General features: G+C 45.8%; 2 protein-coding genes across 5 annotated transcripts in view; both read right to left on the bottom strand.

Annotated features, from left to right (window-relative positions):
• The window catches only part of MAPKAPK3 (MAPK activated protein kinase 3), a 134877-nt gene extending 128218 nt beyond the window's left edge, over positions 1 to 6659 (bottom strand). Inside the window, exon 1 of the mRNA XM_075053346.1 lies at positions 6596 to 6659. The gene's annotated coding sequence lies outside the window, so the exon portion shown is untranslated. The remainder of the gene's footprint in view (positions 1 to 6595) is intronic.
• Positions 1 to 14710, bottom strand: part of HEMK1 (HemK methyltransferase 1, mitochondrial release factors N(5)-glutamine) — a 97398-nt gene that overhangs the window by 57622 nt on the left and 25066 nt on the right. For 3 of the 4 annotated variants that reach the window (XM_075053356.1, XM_075053355.1, XM_075053357.1), the window contains exons 7-11: positions 12689 to 12738; positions 11204 to 11309; positions 10104 to 10199; positions 8180 to 8293; positions 7964 to 8042 (exon numbers count right to left, since the gene is read on the bottom strand). In XM_075053356.1, the coding sequence (XP_074909457.1) occupies positions 8000 to 8042; positions 8180 to 8293; positions 10104 to 10199; positions 11204 to 11309; positions 12689 to 12738 (409 nt within the window). In that variant the 3' untranslated portion in view covers positions 7964 to 7999. Of the gene's footprint in view, positions 1 to 3121; positions 7830 to 7963; positions 8043 to 8179; positions 8294 to 10103; positions 10200 to 11203; positions 11310 to 12688; positions 12739 to 14710 lie in introns of those variants that run through there. The other variant, XM_075053359.1, reaches the window with a different exon arrangement.

Below are 14710 nucleotides of genomic sequence, written 5' to 3'. Positions count from 1 at the left end.
ATGTACTTTCTCAGGACTCTGTAGCAGGCTGGTTTGACTGTGCGTCATGCTCTCATCATGCTCAGAGGTGCACTTGCTGCAGAAAAACTACTGCTGGTACTTTGGCTTACTCCCACATCCTTTGGTTTTGCACTGGCAGCACTGGAAATCAGCAAAGCAAATCTGATTTATCATGCTGCAGCAGAGTGGTGCGCTCTGTCACCAAGAAGCAGATGAGACGGATTTCATAAAAGTTGGCTCATTCTTTGCTCTTTCTGGATGTAACTGAAGAAGAGACAGCCATAGAACAGTCACGGTCCTTTCTGAAGTAACTGAGTACCCCACATCCTCTACATAAGGTACTCTTACAATGGGCTGTAAGACAGCAAAGGGATATTATTCCAACCATAACAGCAGGGAACAGAGTAAGCAATAATACACCCAAGGTCAGGCCGGCAGTTTGTCACACAGCAGGGATCTGAATCCAGATTTCGTGAATCCCAGTATAGGACAGAACCACTGGCAAGTTTCCAGCAAATGCAGCGTTAAAACTTCCCAAAGGGAGCAAAGTGGAATGACAGCTTCTTTACCTCTGACCTAGCAAAAGCAGATGGAGAAGAGAGTACAAGTCACACCTGCTTTTGGGCTCAACTGGAATTACCCAAGCCTTGCTTGTGGGCAGGAAATGCTACGAACAGGTTCCCCCTTCTCTGCCAGCCCTACCCGCTCTGCCCTCACAGTGAAATCCTCATGCATGTGGATTTCTTTCCTCAGGCATGAGAGAAAGAAATCTAAAGCAGTTTGCTCAAAAGCATATCCCCTGAAAAAGAGCTGGTTTTGCAAAAACTCCAAATTCCACACACCATATTCCCCAAAGGCCTGATCCCAGGATCCAGCCCGGAAGGAAAACAATCATGGTATTCAGTTCAGCACAGCACATCTATGTTAGCATGATCACTCCTCTTACTACTAGCGTGTTCTTTGGTCTGCTCCATTCCTTCTACCTAGCGGTAACATAACCCTCATGTACCCCCTCTGGAGGGGATCAAAAACCCCAACTAACATGAGCAGGCATTTTAGCAAACCACTTGTACTTTGATTCCACCCTCAGAAGGCTGTTCTGCCAGACCCACTATGGCAGTGACAGGCGAGACCAAAATGTCCAGGGACAGAGAAGTCATATACGTCAGTATCCTGCAAGACACCACCTCTTGCTTGCAGGCACACTTACAAAAGACTACCCCAGGTCAGAGGGCAAATCTTGGGAACAGTTCAGATGCAGACTCTGAAGCCCGGGCATGTCAGCCTAAGCCCATCTGCCACAACCAAAGAGGTGACTGCAAGGCAGGAGAAAGCTGGATACAGGTCCGATTCTGCAACTAGGGCACATTTTAGAACATCCCTGAGGCTACACTAACTTCTGCTACCTGTCCCAATTGCAACAGCTGAATGCAGAGCATGCTTTGGCCATGATCCCAGGGCTGCAGGATGGTAGCATGTAAATAGCCTCCTGTGTTCACCAGGGACTGGATGGACCATGCTGAGATTTGCAAGCAGCTGCCAGGCACAAGAAACAGAGGAGGACTGTGACATGATGCTCCACAGGGAGGAACATCTCTAACTTCTGACACTTAACTCAAAGCATATCAAAACATCTGTGGAAGAGGAAATAGGCTGGAAACTAGTAAAGTCTCTCTTGGTATCACAACATCCTGACTATGAGAGAGAAGCCTTCTCTCACTCGGTATTTGTCCCTCTGGGTGCCACCTGGAGTAGAAATAGTAGTTTATTAAAACTTAAATACAGCTTTTGAAAACTTGCTCAGACAAACAAAATGATAATGCAAGTTTTTGGCTTGGTCTTCACTGCTTAGGAAATTACTCCTCCCCTGTAATAAGATGAGCTGTAGCAGCTCTGTTATTCCAATCACAACAGGCACAAGTATCACCTGTGATGTCTGAAGCACACTGCCCTTCAGCACACCTGGTCCCCCCCTTTACATCTCACAAGCAGGGAGGGAAGGATGTGCAAGCAGCCAACAGAAAAAACATCTTGGTGTTCTTTCCCTCAGAAATGAAGACTGTGAGGAAACACGGGAACAGACTACCACATGGAAGCTGCTCTAAGGAGTCAGCTGGTCTCCACCTCAGGACAGGAGAAGAAGTACTCAGCTTTAATAGCGGCAAGGAAGATGAGGTACAAGGGATAACTTTCTAGCAGATAAAACAACAAAGCACCAGAACAGATTGCATGCAAAAGTCCTTATCAGCATTGGAAGCCTTTTAGATCAGGCTGGACAAACATTTGTCAGGAATGATGTAAGCCAAGTTGATTTTTACTTGGACAGGGAAATTGGGCTAGATGACTGTCAAGCTCTCTTCCAACTCATTTTGATCTATAGCCCTGCATCAAGGAACTGAGTGCTGGGCAGTAATCCACACACATTCAGTCACCTGAGTCTCCAGAGATTTCCTGTGTCACCCTACTGCAGTCACTCTATGTCTGCCAGTTCCTCACCTGGAAAGGAGTCTCATCCCTACAAGACCACAAGCTGGGCTGAGCACGCTATGAGGATAAACACATCTCTTTGACTCTCTAAGGTCCCTGAGAAAGTCCCTTTCACCCCACATCTTTTTTACAAATATGTTAACAACAAAAAAAAGCCAAGGAGAATATCTATCCTTTAATGGATACAGAAGGGAACATTGCCATCAGAGATGAGGAAAAGGCCGAGGTACTTAATGCCTTCTTTGCCTCAGTCTTTAATAGGGAGACCAGTTATCCTCAGGGTACTCTGCCCCCTGAGCTGGAAGGCAAGGACAAAGAGCAGAACATACCCCCTCTTAATCCAGGAGGAAATAGTTAGTGACCTACTACACCGTCTGGACACTCACAAATCTATGGGACCTGATGGGATCCATCCGAGAGTACTGAGGGAATTGGCGGAGGTCCTTGCCAAGCCACTCTCTATCATCTATCAGCGATCCTGGTCAACAGGGGAGGTCCCAGAGGACTGGAGGCTTGCCAGTGTGACTCCCATTTACAAGAAGGGTCGGAGGGAGGATCCGGGGAACTACGGGCCTGTCAGCCTGACCTCGGTACCGGGGAAGATTATGGAACGGTTTGTCTTGAGACCACTCACATGGCATGTGCAGGACAAACAGGGGATCAGGCCCAGTCAGCATGGGTTTATGAAAGGCAGGTCCTGCTTGACCATCCTGATTTCCTTCTATGACCAGGTGACCCGCCTAGTAGATGAGGAAAAGGCTGTGGATGTTATCTACCTCGACTTCAGCAAGGCATTTGACACTGTCTCTCATGGCATAATCCTTGAGAAGCTGGTGTCTCACAGCTTAGACAAGTGTACTCTTCACTGGGTGCAAAACTGGCTGGAAGGACGAGCCCAAAGGGTTGTGGTGAATGGAGTTAAATCCAGTTGGTGGCCAGTCACAAGTGGTGTCCCCCAAGGCTCGGTGTTGGGGCTGGTTCTGTTTAACATCTTTATCAATGATCTGGATGAGAGGATTGAGTGCACCCTCAGCAAGTTTGCAGACCAAGTTGGGAGGGAGGGTTGATCTGCTCAAGGGTCGGCAGGCTCTACAGAGAGATCTGGACAGGCTGGATCGATGAAGTTCAACAAGGCCAAGTGCCAGGTCCTGCACCTTGGTCACAGCAACCCCACGCAGCACTACAGGCTTGGGGAGGAGTGGCTGGAAAGCTGTCCGGCAGAGAGAGACCTGGGCATGCTGGTTGACAGCCGGCTGAATACGAGCCAGCAGTGTGCCCAGGTGGCCAAGAAGGCCAATGGCATCCTGGCCTGTATCAGAAATAGTGTGGCCAGCAGGAGCAGGGAGGTGATTGTTCCCCTGTACTCAGCACTGGTGAGGCCGTACCTCGAGTCCTGTGTTCAGTTTTGGGCCCCTCACTACAGGAAAGACACTGAGGTGCTGGAGTATGTTCGGAGAAGGGCAACAAAGCAGGTGAGGGGCCTGGAGCACAAGTCTTACGAGGAGCCCCTGAGGAAACTGGGGCTGTTCAGTCTGGACAAAAGGAGGCTGAGGGGAGACCTTATGGCTCTCTACAGCTACCTGAAAGGGGCTTGTAGTGAGGTGGGTGCTGGTCTCTTCTGTCAGGTGGCTGGAGATAGGATGAGAGGAAATGGCCTCAAGCTGCAGCAGGAGGTTTAGACTGGATATTAAGAACAATTTCTTTACTGAAAGGGTTGTCAGGCATTGGACCAGGCTGCCCAGGGAAGTGGTTGAGTCACCATCCCTGGAGGTATTCAAAAAGCACATAGACAAGGCACTCCAGGACATGGTTTAGTGGGCATGGTTGATGGTTGGACTTGATGATCTTGAAGGTCTTTTCCAACCTAAATGATTCTATGACCTTGGGTGGAAGGCTGAAAACACAGGTGGTCCTTGCACTTCAGAGTGCTTAGATGAAAATTACACCAGAACAAGAATGGTACTCTGTCCTCCAGCACACTAGAGATTGTCCAAAACCATGGATTATTGCAGCCCTAGGGGTGCTTCAGGCCTCCCATTAACAGCCTGGGGTACAATCCCAGTCCTGTATCATAAGCTGTGAGGTCCCCTTCCAGCTTCCCTACAGGAGCCCCGTGCTGAAGCTGTTTTACTGGCACAGGAATAGAGGTTAAAGCCCCACTTTGCAGCTGTGCCTACACTGAAGCCCTGTGTTGACCCGAGTTCTCTCACTGGGGCACTGCACCTTGCCACACTCCCCACACAGAGGGAAGCTGTGGCAAGACTGTTCTCCAGCACAGGCACAGCTAAGCTGGGACCACAGCACCATCTGCAGGGCTCTGCCAAAGACCAAGCTTTTACCAACTCCTCCTCAGGGAGGGCCAGCCTTATCCTAGTAGATACTTTACACCTGGTAATTCTGCAAAATGCAGATGTGAGCACACACCCAACCACACTCTTCAGGGTCCTGGAAGAAAACAAAGCCCCTCTCTGAAAGCATCACTTCAGGAAACAAATCACCGTTTTGATACAGTTCCAAAGACCCAGGAAGTTCCCAGAAAATTAAACATATGTCACATGCTAGATTACATAAATGCCGACTGAAGCGTCAGCCTTCTGTGGCTTCAGAGAGCAGTTATGCCTCTGCAGAGAGCTCACATGCACAGTATATTGCTGGCGTCAGCTGAGCCTCCTGCTCACAGGCAACAAAGACAGCACAGACATGGTCCAGTGCTTTATCAAGTGCGCTGGGAGTGCCTGTGGTTCTTTAAAACCACCATCTCCAAAACGCTTTGCGATGCTTCCGTACCAAAATGAACCTGGGCCAATATGCGTAAAGCACTGAAGAACACATTGTACTATACCAGCACATTCCCTCAGATGCAAGTCTGACGAATAAATCCAGCCTCTTGGGAGGAAGAACAATTTTTCTCCATTCTCATATTTATAAGAATGTCAGCAGCACCATGTGATTTTCTGAGACATATAACCACTATGCAACGCAAACCCCCAGAAATGCAAGTGTTTTTATTACTGCTTTAGCTATAAATATAGGAATTTAACACTTGTCCTACTGGATTAGACCAAGAGTCTGTCTCACAGAGAAAGCATCCTGCTCAGAGCTCAGACAAGTGATTGACTGATGGTCCCAAGAAAAGGCGCTCTGCTTTCTGCAGCCCAGCCACCAGCACTCTCAGAGGGACATCTGACTCTAGCCTGCTGCAAGGAATCAGCCTACCCCTTGAAGAATGCAATATGATGCTGTTTAACACTCATGAGCCAGTAAACTATCCAGCTTTTAAAGCATCCTGCACAAGTAAGCTGTGCATGTGTCATACATAAACACTTCTAACACACAGATGAAATCTGTGAACTCATTTCTTTAATTTTGAAACAAAGTCTTACAAACTGAACTTAAAAAAAAAGACCCTAAACTACTATTTAAAGAAAAAACAACAAACCAAACAACACCTCTGACTACAATTTGTACTCACAGCTCTAGCAGGCAAAACTGCCAGAAATCAGCTGTGCTGGAACTTTATTTCCAAACTTAGGATCAAGTGCACTTTAACAGAACTTTTTTAGTTCTCGCTTCCCTAGATTTCTTCTACTGTGTTTAACCAGGGCAGGTACTGCAGTCCAGAGAAGGCTCATAACTTCAAGTGAAGAGTGTATGAGACATGGCAAACTACTAGGGTGCGCAGAGCGGTGGGGAGGATAAGTGTGAGTGATATGATGGGGTGAAGGGCCAGTTTGTGAACAGAGCTGTATAAGCCCTGAGCGTGGGGAAAGGATCCATGTGGAGACCCAAGCGCTGGTACATCAGAGATAGCTCGGGTATCTGTGGAAAAGCAGGGCCAATGTTCAAGAGTTAAAGATCAAATGGAAGAGTGGGGAGTGTGAGTGTAGGAGAGGGGAAAGGGACTAGATGCATTAGTGCTCATGTAAAGTCCTCTGAATCTGGCTGCAGCCTTCCAAACAGATGCAGTTTGCTGATGCAACTCCTACCTCAGTGTTTCTGGCTATGCACTCCCAGTGCAGCCCGGACAGAAAGCCTGACAGCACCTCCCTGGTGCACACAGACTGCAAAGGTCACTGTCTAGACACTTCCACTCCTATTGAGTGCTCACCTTCACTGGCCCAGCAACTGCTTCCATTCAGACTGGTAGACCAGATCCTTTCATTTGCTTGCTTTCCTTCCTTCCCTGGCTAGCTATGGTCAGGAAGGGAACTTGCAGCAGCTTGAATTTAATCCTGCCATTATTTATAATGTCACGATGTTGACTGTCCATTTCAGGGACTTCTCTCAGTGTTGTTTCAGGCAGCCCTACTCTGAGTCATCCTTCCCAAAGAAGCAGACCTCAGCTATTCCCACGGCTGTCAAGAGACTGGGTCCTACTCCAAACTTAGCTTGTCAAATTTTTTACAAGTCATTTCACCTCCTGTTTTTCAACTTCTCCATCTGCAAAACCGGAGTAGCGATTCTGGCCTTCTTTGTAAAATCTTGCATTTAAATGCCTTACATGGAAGTTAGACATTTCTATTACTATCAGAAGCAATGTGCAGGGACCAGATGTTTATTCAGGTCTGCTAGCATGTTTGAAAATGTAATTGCACAGCAGTTCCTGTAAGGATACTGATCTGAAGCACTATCTTTATTACAATATTTTGATTGTTTCTGGCAGCATCCACCAAGTGTCAGGTGCTGTAGATTCAGATGGTGTAACATGTGCAATGATCCTTCAATGACACGTCACTCAGCAGGACTGGGAAACAAAGCTGCTCTGCTGTTGGAGATCTACTCCAGATGATCAGAATCCTGGAATAGAACTGAATTTGAAATGTGGAGGTCAGTCATGTCCCATCATACCTGCAAATCCATATGCCAATATAAGCCAGAGTTTGGACCTACCATCCAGTCTGGTCACATTCTATACAAATTTATCTCAAGGCAAAAAAAAAAAAGTGAAATTCTTTCTAGGTCAAATGGGTGATCTGGCATGTTGAGAAGCTGTATTTTTAATGAAATATCTGGAGCTGTGAACTCTTCCATATTGAGTCCTGAGATTAATGAGTCACTTTAGCAGAGCAAATTTGCATGCAGTTCCCCAAGGAAGGTGAAACACTTCTACATGCTTTGCTGAAGTTCTGCATCTCTGGATGAAGTCTGTATCAGGAAACGAGGGGGTCTGCTACTGCATGGAGAGTTCAATGCACTGGGGAATTAAGTGGAGATTCCTTTTGCCACGCAGAGTTTTCAACAAGCTGTTCAGCAGGGCTCACCAGCAAAAAGCATACTACAAGAAGAATTATTTCTGGTACAGTTGTCATCTGCTTTGTTTTTGGATGTGCAGAAACCTAGGCCTGTGGGAAAAAGAATGACTAGAGCTTTAAGTTTTACTAGGGAGAACATGCCTCTACCTCCATCCTATAAAAGCAGCAATTTTCCAATGGTGGAAATCTCACCAGAGCTGGTCACCCCATCAAAAATGCTTACCTGCATCAGAATTTCTGTCTCAGAAACACTTGCCAGCCTATCTCAGGGCATGAGAAGGTTGAGATACTTGAAGGGAGCCCCTATTTTGTTAAAGATTGGCTTCAGCTGTGGCCTTTCTTTGGCTGAGTTCATTCAATACATCAGGGTACAGGGATGTAATCTACAAAGAACACAGACCTATACCTGAAGCAAAAAACTGAAGGTAAAAAAGACTTACTTGCCACAGAAGTCCTTGTGAATGGCACGGAGGATGAGTAGTAAGTTGGGGTGTGCCTGTAGCCAGTTGTCCACCATATTTGGGTGTCTGGGATCAACTTCCAGAAACACACTCCTGAAATGACACATTTGGGAGTAGAAAGTGGGGAGATATACACATTCAGGTCGCTAAACTGATAAAAATTAAGGTCTGTCTTTCTGGATGACTCCTTCCAGTGCAGAAAATGAGGTGGTCAGCAAACACACTGCAATCCAATAATCCTAAAACAGATCACAGCTGTCCATTTAAGATGCAGAACCCAACTGCCTCCTTCAGGGGGAGAAAATGTTGATCTTGGGAGGAATTCTGATGGTACTCCTCTGTGTAAGCAGTTAAACCCTTGTATCGAGATGTAAGGATACCTTTTGAACCCCATGCAGAGATACTGCCAGCTCCATCTTTCTGAAGCCCCCAAAGATTTAAGGCCAGAATGAAGTTTTATGATGCAAATGCATGAACACCGACCACTGGACTGGCAGCACGAAGTTCCTCTTTGTATAAGCAGGGTGACGTTAAGTCCCAGTAGTGAGAGTCATAAAGTACAAGTTACTACACACATTTTCCCACAGTAAATGTCTCCATAAATCAGCTATGAAAACATCATCAGCATTCAGACCTACATAGAGGACTGTATAAAGGAGAGTGCAGCAGGGATAAGGGAACTAAACAGATGACCTCAGTTAGCGCACCAGGATTAGGCCTGGGCACTGCAGGGCTATTTCCATCTATGTTTCACGATACTGGCGCATTTCTGAGTCTCCACTCCTGCGATGAGGCAGAACCACCCTAGCTTACAGGCACGTGGAGATGATGGAACTGGTTACAGCCTGTGACAGCGCAGCAAGATACAAGTTTAACAGGCAAAGAAGGGAAGCCAAGCCCCAATCATATGCTCTCCTGAGAATTCCTAAAACATCCCACGCTGAATACTCTCTATAAATTCACCAAACTAACTACAAGCTGGGTGTGGATCTCATTCCTGACCTTAAAAAACTTCCACTCCTCAAAGGGGGCTCCACCTTATAAAACAAACAAAAAGGGAAGGAAAAAATAATCCTAATGAACAACCCCACGGGACCAATCTCTGTTGCTGGGAAGTTCTGAGGAGCATCTTCTGCTTTTGTGGTCATGCAAAGCATAAGGAACGAATTCTTCTGCATGCAGTATGCCTCTCAATATTCCTGCTCCTCTTCTCAAAACAGCAGATTTTCAATGACCTCTCTTATACTGGCAGAATGTCAGGAATTTTCAACAGGATATGTGAATGCCCTGGCACAACAGACTTCTGGGTATCAGCGTGTTGATTTTTAAGCACAAAATGGATCCCACATGACAGAGAATAAGAACAATCAGTCTTGAGTATTAACCATGGAGAAATTTAACATTCAAGAAACTATCCCTGGCTGATCTTCTTTCTCCTGGGATATTCAGCATTGTATCCTGGCACAATAAACATGCTTCCCCTAATTAAAGGGTGGGAGGAAAGTAGAGATCTACATCCATTCTCACAGAGTTCTATATTGCTTCTCCTTCAATCAGCTATTCTGCTTAGAAAGCTTCCTCTTTTTTTTTCCCCCACTCTCTCTGCTGCTCTTTCATGTTCTTTTTGTTGCTGCTTTGACCTTTAAAGATTCTCATTTCACTAATGACTATGAAACACCACCACTGGTCAAGAAAGGCTCATACCCTTTTATTAACTGATTTCAAGCTAATTTTGCTTACACACATGATGTTTTTTAAACTGCTATTATTAGATGGGGGGGGGGACACAACACAGATGGACATTTTTGCAACTGTTTCCCCTTTGTACCTGCCTGTACAAAACCAGAAGTTATAGAAGTCAATGAACAAAAGACATGAAATTCAAACAGAGAACAGTGCTTACCCAGAATCCTTCAGAAGAGAAGGAGCCAGAGCCAGAATAGTTTTGATGACTTTCATCCCATCATCTCCCCCATCCAGTGCATCAAGGTCCTCATAGCTGGAGTGTGGGAATAAGATGACATTAACAGCAATTCATGTGGCATGAGCCACACCCTCGAGGATGTGTTGCCCTACGCTCCATGGAGAAAGGTGCACCTAACACACCTGAATTCCAGTACTCCTATAGCAGGTGACAGCACTCATAGCTTTTATGTAAAATACAGGGAGTAAGAAGGCAGCTACCACCAGAGGCTGAGATACTCCATATTGAGCACAAGCAGAAAACATCCCCTGAACTCTTCCTGAAAATTACGAGCCAACTGCAGCCAGGGTCACACAGTTCCAACATGTGGACCTGTTCTCTCTGTGCTAGCTGGACAGGGAGAGAGTGGGCTGTACAGCAAGGGATCACTTGCTCTATTTCAACCACGCCAACAACCAGGTTGGACTGCCTTCTAACCTAGCAGAATGAATTAGGATGTAGAAAGCTCAGCTTTCAGAATCTGCTCTGGTGCACATCTTGTACAGAGGTGGGTGTGCAGGACTTTGTCCTGACACACATGACAATCAGTTCTGAGGAAGAACCAGCACACACAAAGTAGCTGCACAGCCCAAAAGAGCTTATTCATGTTTGTGGGGGTTGGTTTGCTTCAGACAAGTATTGGGATGAGAATCAGTCACAGGATTTCCACCCAAGTTTTTTTTTCATTACAAAAAGCTGCTCAGATTACTTGTACTTTCTTTCATAAACTCACATAAATTATAAAAAAAAAAGTCTAACAGGAAAAATGTTCTGAAACAGTTTTGGGTTGGAAACTTGTTAATTTCAATGTGTGTGCTTTTTCCATTTTTATAAATATTTAAAATTCTTTGATATTGTTTCAGACCTGTAAGCAGTATCAAAGTAACACTGTATTATTATGTACCATATAAAGACACCTACACTGTTTACATGTATACTATATTTGCATGTTTTGTGTGCAATTTTGTGTAGTATAAGGAGGCAAACAAAAAACCTTGCTTCAAGGAACAGGAGAGGAAAAAATCTATTTGTCTGATTACCAGAGGATTTCTGCGTCCAAGGAAGCCATATCTTCATGGAAGACATATGGGGGGTTACTGACTATGAAGTCTATGGGGCCCCAGACTAGCAGCTGCTCAGCAGAACCTAGAAAAGAAAAAGAATTACAACCAGCTCTCAACCATAACAATCTTCCCTATAAGCTCAGCATCAAAACCCTATCCAGGAAACTGTCTCTCCAGACACATGCCTATGTGTGTTTGGCTCTGCTTTTCTCTAATAAAATTTTATCCTATTTCTTTTTGGGATAGCCTGGCCTGCTCACTCTCCCACCTTGAATGCAAGAGTGATACAAAGCTAAGCACATAAAAAGTATAATTTTTTCATATCAACAGCCCTGCTTAGCAGAACATGTTACAAGGCACAGGACCTTGATGCTCTGGAGCTCTGTGCCCACCTGGATCTAAAGCAACAATTGGAACTTGAGAGAGCCCACAAAGACCTAAGTGGGAGCTTAGACTAGCTGTCAGGATGCATATCCTTCCTCTTATCAGAGCTGCAGAAGGACCTCTAATGAGCAGAAGAGCCAGGCCCTCTCAGCAGTACCAACCATCTAATGGTTTGCTCTTCTGCAAAGTTCAGCTCACTATGCTTATGCTACCGTCTGCACTGGCACATACCAGCCCTGAATCGGACATCATGTAACCATGTGAGTGTGGCACTGTCCTCAGGCCAGCCTCTTAGCACAGGGCTTACCCATGCAGGTGCAATGTCAACCCAGCTACGCGGCTTTTGGACTGGAGCTGGCTGGCTTACTGCTGTTTGGAGTATGGGCAGCACAAATGCCGATTTGCAGACAGAAGACTATGCAGACATACCCCTAAGATGCAGTACAGTGCTAAAAACAATAGTGTAAGAAAGGTGCACTAACAAATCTACAATGCTGGAGCTCCTGGCTAAGAAACTGCTGAGCACATATCTACCTAACTGGATAAGCCTCACCAAATGGCAGTTTTAACTGGTTTCAGCTGGGTCTGGGGAAGACAACAGGTATCCTTCCCCAGTTCAGCTCACCTAATTTCAGGTGAATAAGCCTAGGCATTTAATCTAAGCTAAATATCCAGGCTGCCTCTAACATTAACGGAGAGACAGGCACATACATGTTTATCTAAAGCATCCATGCCAGCATGGAATGAATTACACTCTGTATATATTTGCCTCCCCCCAGTAACACTAGAGAGCACCTGGACTACCAGCTCAGACACAACCTTCAGACACCTAAAATCAGGAACAATTCACCTTCTGGTGTAGTCAGGGACTTCTCTCAGCTGATCATCTAGCCTGGAAATCCCTGAAGGGAAAAGCTTCACTGGTACACTTCTTACTGACCTTTTTCTCTATTAACTTCAACACCCTCCCGATGCCTGCATCCCAAAGGGGTCCCTTGGTTGTCTCTCATGCCTGCCTCCCCCATCAAAATAAAAAGGAAGAAAGGCAAAGGGGATCATAACAGTGAAAAGAGTTACTGTATGAAACATCATGGTGGAAGATGTGGATCTTCTCCTGGAGTTGCAGCCTGTAGAATTCCAGATGGAAAAACAGAAAGATTAGGAGGCATGTTTGTGTGGATTGATGAACAGCACATTCTATAAACAGATCATTAAATATCACATCTCTTATCTAATACACGTACATCCTACGCCACTGACTGCAGCTGGATTCCTCTCAAACTGCAAGGGAAGTTTAGGATCTGCTCTTTGGCTGAGGAGAAAAATTCAAAGCAAAGAGCACATTCTGCACCCATGGTGATTCCAGGGTGCAGCTCCTGTGCACCCAAAACCTGTATGTATCACCCCTTGCCATACATGCAGCAGTATTCCCCTACCCTGCTGCATATTAACTGCATCTACAAGGCCTCCCCCAGGTAAGCTCACCATCCCTGAAAACAAAACAAACAAACAAACCAACCCCCCCCAAAACCCAAAACAAACAAACAAAAAACCAAAAAAACAAAACAAAACAAAAACCCAAAACCAAACCCCACAACAACAACAAACTAACCAAAAAACCACACAGCAACCCCCCCCAAAAAAACAGAACAAAACCACCTGCTTCAAATATGTAGACTTGCTATTGTAAGAATATTTGCCATATTCTTTCTCAAGTCTCCTTGGTAATCATGGAATCATTTAGGTTGGAAAAGACCTTTAAGATCATCAAGTCCAACCATCAACCATGCCCATTAAACCATGTTCTGAGTGCCCTGCTACACGCTTTTTGAATACCTCCAGGGATGGTGACTCAACCACTTCCCTGGGCAGCCTGGTCCAATGCCTGACAACCCTTTCAGTAAAGAAATTGTTCCTAATATCCAACCTAAACCTCCCCTGCCCCAACTTGAGGCCATTTCCTCTCATCCTATCACGAGTTACTTGATAAAAGAGACCAGCACCCACCTCACTACAAGCCCCTTTCAGGTAGCTGTAGAGAGCGATAAGGTCTCCCCTCAGCCTCTTTCTCTCCAGACTGAACAGCCCCAGTTTCCTCAGGGGCTCCTTGTAAGACTTGTGCTCCAGGCCCCTCACCAACTTGGTTGCCCTTCTCTGAACATGCTCCAGCACCTCAGTGTCTTTCCTGTAGTGAGGGGCCCAAAACTGAACACAGTACTCGAGGTGCAGCCTCACCAGTGCCGAGTACAGGGGAACAATCACCTCCCTGCTCCTGCTGGCCACACTATTTCTGATACAGGTTGGGATGCCGTTGGCCTTCTTGGCCACCTGGGCACACTGCTGGCTCATATTCTAGATCTTAACAGTGTTCTGGCATCTGAGTGTATTTTCTAGGCATCTTTGGATCTCACCTCACATGCCAATGTTAAGGTGATGAGATGTTACTGCACACTACCGGGAGGCCAGCATGTGCAGGGCAGCAGAACTCCTGTGCCAGACACAGCTAGGAAAATGGACTCCTTTTAGGGACAGCTGATGCACAGACTGTACAGTATAATGTATTTAAAATACACACTAGGATCTCTCAGATACTAATTTCTAACTCATGACCTTTCTTGCTCTGACATCTCTGTGCATATGAATTGGGAAACACATGTTATGGTCAGTGCCTTTCATCTGCAGCCAGATGTCCCCTGGGTGCTCACACCAGCAGAACCCCTGAAGGCACTAGAAGACATAAATACCTCTCCTTTACCTGTGACAAGTGAGCAAGGAAGCATGCTGGCTTGCTATTTTTAAGAAACAGGTCTATAAAAGCCTTGGTATTTCTTAGGGAGAAATCTTGGCAAAGATTCTGATCTCTCTGACTCACTACACTAATCCAAGGTAGAACAACAGCCTTGAGACTGCCAGACTGCCACTGCATGGTGCTTATGGTGCTCTAGTCTGTCACAAGCTGGCATGATCCGTCCCTAGCTTCCAGCTTGATACAGAATATGCTCCCTTCCAGGGGAAAACAGTTGAGACAGTAAGCCCCTTAAATCTTAGGAATTCCGAGTAAAGCTCCCTTGATGCTCCCAGGACAGGAAAGAGACACCA

Source organism: Buteo buteo, chromosome 21 (genome assembly GCF_964188355.1).
Source record: "Buteo buteo chromosome 21, bButBut1.hap1.1, whole genome shotgun sequence".
NCBI lineage: Eukaryota > Metazoa > Chordata > Aves > Accipitriformes > Accipitridae > Buteo > Buteo buteo.
The sequence above is the reverse complement of the archived record's forward strand: the minus strand, read 5'-3'. Positions and strand labels throughout refer to the sequence as shown.